The sequence below is a fragment of the Saccostrea cucullata genome, unplaced genomic scaffold (assembly GCF_032062105.1).
Source record: "Saccostrea cucullata isolate Sc308-1 unplaced genomic scaffold, CSIRO_AGI_Scuc_v1 ctg112, whole genome shotgun sequence".
Taxonomy (NCBI): domain Eukaryota; kingdom Metazoa; phylum Mollusca; class Bivalvia; order Ostreida; family Ostreidae; genus Saccostrea; species Saccostrea cuccullata.
Genome location: NW_026939726.1, coordinates 948564 through 953019, shown reverse-complemented (window position 1 = coordinate 953019; position 4456 = coordinate 948564). Strand labels below are relative to the sequence as shown.

Genomic DNA, 4456 nt, shown 5'->3' with positions numbered 1-4456 from the left:
ATTACGTTTTTTGCAAACGAATGCAGGTTTGTCAATGTTTGTTTTGTGGAAATTTAGTTTTAAAAAGGCCTTGCAGTCTATTTAAGTCAATATTAATGGCAAATTGCAAAATTTTTTGATTGTTTGGTGTCTCGAAAAATTCAAGTAAGAATTTTAAATTGTTGATGCATTTTTTCGTTGGTTTGGTCTGAGCAAGCAGGTCTACACCTTTTCCAACTTGGATGTCTTTGGAGGGGGGTATATCAACAGTCAACTTGTTATCTTGCCATTACATTGTGGGTGTACACATGTTTTTGCCAAAAGATATACTTGGAGACGCTGCTCAGGAACAAAAGTTGAATGAAATAGATAATGACCCTTCATATACGTATGTGTTCAATACAGTCAGCATTGAAACACCTTATCTTTTTTTCATTTTTTGAATTACTCGAATTCTTTTAAGATTTAATTCGTCTAGTTAAATGATTTCAAAAAGTGAATACAAAATAAACTTTTAAAATTTTTAATAAACCCCCATCGAATAGAAAATGGTTTACATTTTTGGAGAAAAGTGTGTTTCTTGGGGACTTTCTTGAAAAAGAATAATTCAAAAAATAAGCAATGCCAAAAAATATATCCATTTATTCTCATTTTATAACTTATATTAAATTTTGATTAAAATTTCACAAACAATGCCTTTCTCATCAATATATCATTCTTAAGATCTCTTGTCACTCCAAATACCCATGTTCAACAAGAATATAATGGTCAATTTCGATCATAATAAGTTTTTAAAATGTTCCTTTATGTAGTCAAACATTTTATTACAAGAAAATCAGAAGAAATCAAAGCATAGACACTCCTGTCAAGGTACGGAAGTGGTGTTTTCGTTTGAATTGCATATATTTTTATTTTCCAGATATTGAAATGAGTTCTGTATTAAATCACATCAGCTGTCTGTGTCATCATTATGTAGCAGTCTAATTTCCTGAATTTGTAAGCCTTCCTGCGAGTGGTTTATACCTTGACCAGGAATTGTCAACCATTTTCGATTTGAGCTTGGTGTAAAATTTCCATGTATTAGTATAGAAGATCTCTCCTCTGTATGGGAATTTCTACCTCCAAGCAGTGAATGTGTGCCCATGAAAAGACTTTCCATGCTCGGGATACCATTTGATGTTCTGGCAACACTTTCGGAGCTTTTCTTAAATTTCTGCCTGTTTTCAGCATCAACAATAACAGTGAAAGATCCAGAAAAATATGCTGATCCGGAAAGAAAACGGCTTTCTTTGAAGTCCACAAAGGAGACAGCTTTTTCTTCTTGATTTATTGTGTTGTACCACAGAGATGCACACAGAGTAGAAAAAGCCCCTAAAAGGCACATTGAACCTGTTCGAAAGATAACAATTACTAGTATCATTATTGCAGATATTAAAACATTTTCAAATGCTTGTGTTTTTCAGTTCTTCAGGGAGGATACATTTTACAAATGAATATAATGTTTGCAAAACGGCATCAACAGATTTAGTACGGATCTAGTGCTGAACAAACTACATGTATGTGGAAGCTATATTTATCTCATGAGGCTATAAACGAATGATATGTCTATAATTTTGAAATTAATCAATGGGTTGAAAGCTTTAGGAGACATATACATTCCATTGTCATCATTATTATTTTTATTTCAAATAATTAAAAAAATGCTAAAAATACTAGCTATCATTTTGTTGGAAGGTACTGCGTACTTATATCCAAAACAATTTATGTAATTGTAGGGATTTTAAAAGTACACATTATATTACCTGACAGAAAAAATACACCTTCATACGTAAAACCATTCTCGATCAAAAGCCCTGTGAGAAAACAAAAATAATTAATTCTTAGAATTTTTCCCGACAATGTACTTTTAAAATATCTTAAGCTGATTTAAACACATCCAATAGTGTTATCCTTACCTGCAAAGGGTCCTGCTGAAATACAACCAATTCCCGACCACGTAAAATATACCCCCACAGCTGTTGACAGCTGAGAGATGCCAACTATTTCTAAACAGAGAGGGTTTATAAGGACAATTAATCCTCCGCTATAAATACCAGAAATAAAAGCGTAAATAGTTTGCCCCATGTAATTAGTACAATAAAATGGGAAGGTGACAGTTGCAAGACCAAATATTCCCTGAAAACCAAAGTTGAGAAGTAGAGGATCTATTCCACCTGGACCTAAAATCAGTCCAGCTAAGAGTCTATTAAGGGTACTCCCCAGTCCTAACATTGTAATCAGCGAGGCAGCCTCCATTTCCGTGGCACCGTTAACAACTGAAAATCGTGGCAGATAAAGGTACAAAATCGTGTACGGTACATTCCACAGAAATGCTGATATAAGAATGCAAAGAAAAGATTTTTCCCTGAGAATGTCACAACGAAAATTAGAAATGTTTTTCTTTTCTGATAAAGCCTTTCCTAAGTGCTTGTGTGACATTTCAATTTCAGTTGGCCTCATCAAAGCACCAAAGACGACGTTGTGACTTCCGAAAGCTCCTAACATTAGCAGAGCTCCTCTCAGTCCATATTGGTCAATCAGGAACTGAATTAAAGGGCCACCAACGAACATCCCAATACCCGCTCCGGCCACATTTAAACCAACAGCTAATCCACGGTATTTCTCAAAGGAATATCCAACTACAATAACAGAAGTTATTGCACTGAATCCAAGCCCACTACCTACAAATAAAGATGTATAATTAATTACATGGGGTAATATTTTATACATGTAAAAATTACTTTAAATTCAAATTTATATCTTCGTTGACAAAGCTAGATGTTGTATTTATATGTATTTCGAGATGAAAAATAATGTTGCTATAAAGTTACGAAACAACTAAGAAGAATCGGATAAATCAATCATGACTTACCTGCAACAATACCAAAAGTGAATATCAAAGTGATAAGATTAGGAGCAAAGACGCTAAAAACCAGTCCCGTAAAAAGGCAAATTCCTGAAATTATGCCCGCTACTCTACAACTCCACTTGTTGATGACAAAACTCACTAAAGGACCTGTCAATACAGTCCTATAAATTAAAAGTTATTTAAAGTGCAATTTAGCTGTTTTTTTTAAATTCAATTTATGTTTGATCATTGCAGCAACTCTCTCTCTCTCTCTCTCTCTCTCTCTCTCTGTGGGAGTAATATTGGGAAGCTACCTAGAAGACTAAGGAGACTTGCAAATACTGATCCGACCAGTGCTGTTAGTGTCAAGTTTTCCTTAAATTCACTCAGAAATGCATTGTGCAGCACACCAACACCGTAACTTAACACTGCTGTCACAAACTGACTACCGAAGGCTGCCATCATGACCATCCAGGCCCAGCCACTATCTATATTCCGCATCTGAAATTTATTTATGTATTATAAATATGTTTGTAATTTAAATTCATAACATATCCAGCTTTATTTTGTGAAACATTTCTTAAGAAAAGTGATCAAATGCAACGTCCAATGTTAGCAGCTCATATGTATTGTTAATTGTGTCTGAAATGAAAAAAAGAGCTAAAAATACCTTGTAAAGTTTTCTGAACACGTCTTCACTTGTCGAATAATATACGCATCTGTATTATCAATGTTTCACCTCTGAAATTAAAGAAAAAATCTACCAAATAATTAGTTTGTATTGCATAATTGTACTTTAGTTTTCATTTCTTGTTTTATTAATTAAATATCCCACCACAAGTCCTAGAAAATAAACTAAAATAGCAAAACTAAGTTAAAATGTACATTTCTTTATGGTTGAAGTTTATTAAACAAAGACAAACACTTACATTTTGTCGCTATCATTGATAAAATTACGATTAAAATAATCAAAAATCTCTTCGATTACAGAGTACTGGCAAATACAATGTACATGAAAATGTTCACTCAATTACCTTTAATAACTTTCTATTCTAGTTTGCGTCGATACTTTTCAGAATTAAATTTTATTGAATTCAAAATCCACTTTAAAAACTGTTGAATATTAAAAATGAATTATACATACTGCGTGCGTAATAGATATTTCGCTTCCATATTCCAGCACTAGCTAGTACACGCTGGTGTTATCAACTGTTATGTTAACTGCGCATTGCGGTGAGTTTCAGGGATCTATCGAAGAGATCACGTGGTATCAGTTGGTCACTGACTTTCGGATCCTTCAACACAGTGTTTATTTACCTGAGATAACCTTGTAAAGTTCATTGTCATCTTTTTGCTCAAGACTATAGAGGTTGTAGTTATAGCTGCGAATATACCCCACACTGAGCGCTGAAATAAATATTCAGCCTATCTATGCTCCTTTATAGGTTAGTATCTTAAGTATTTCTAAAGTGATTTTTAACAATTGCATGAGGACAATATGCTGTAGGTTTCTATACGTAATAAAGTAGAAGTAACAGAAAGATTTCAATCTTTCGATGTCATTTTCCAAAATTAATTTTCTGTCTATTG

At 33.4% G+C, this 4456-nt stretch overlaps 1 protein-coding gene across 1 annotated transcript; it reads right to left on the bottom strand.

Moving 5' to 3' along the window:
- Nucleotides 1–617: 617 nt before the first annotated feature.
- LOC134253786 (monocarboxylate transporter 12-like) lies at nt 618–4191 on the bottom strand. The gene is made up of 7 exons (XM_062736374.1): nt 4011–4191; nt 3537–3607; nt 3181–3367; nt 2891–3034; nt 1935–2699; nt 1782–1832; nt 618–1368 (listed from the first exon to the last, which is right to left on the bottom strand). Exons 3-7 carry the CDS (start codon nt 3365–3367, stop codon nt 929–931), a joined length of 1587 nt encoding a protein of 528 aa, XP_062592358.1. The 5' UTR covers nt 3537–3607; nt 4011–4191; the 3' UTR covers nt 618–928.
- Nucleotides 4192–4456: the final 265 nt, after the last annotated feature.

What these genes read in the sequence shown, in the direction of transcription:
- LOC134253786 (XM_062736374.1), bottom strand. Translation starts at nt 3,367, where the DNA reads ATGCGGAATATAGATAGTGGCTGGGCCTGGATGGTCATGATGGCAGCC. An exon ending in TTCAGCAGGACCCTTTGCAG is followed by an intron (nt 1,833 to 1,934) that starts GTAAGGATAACA and finishes GTTTTCTCACAG; the next exon opens with GGCTTTTGATCGAGAATGGT. An exon ending in AGGTGTATTTTTTCTGTCAG is followed by an intron (nt 1,369 to 1,781) that starts GTAATATAATGT and finishes TCTTTCGAACAG; the next exon opens with GTTCAATGTGCCTTTTAGGG.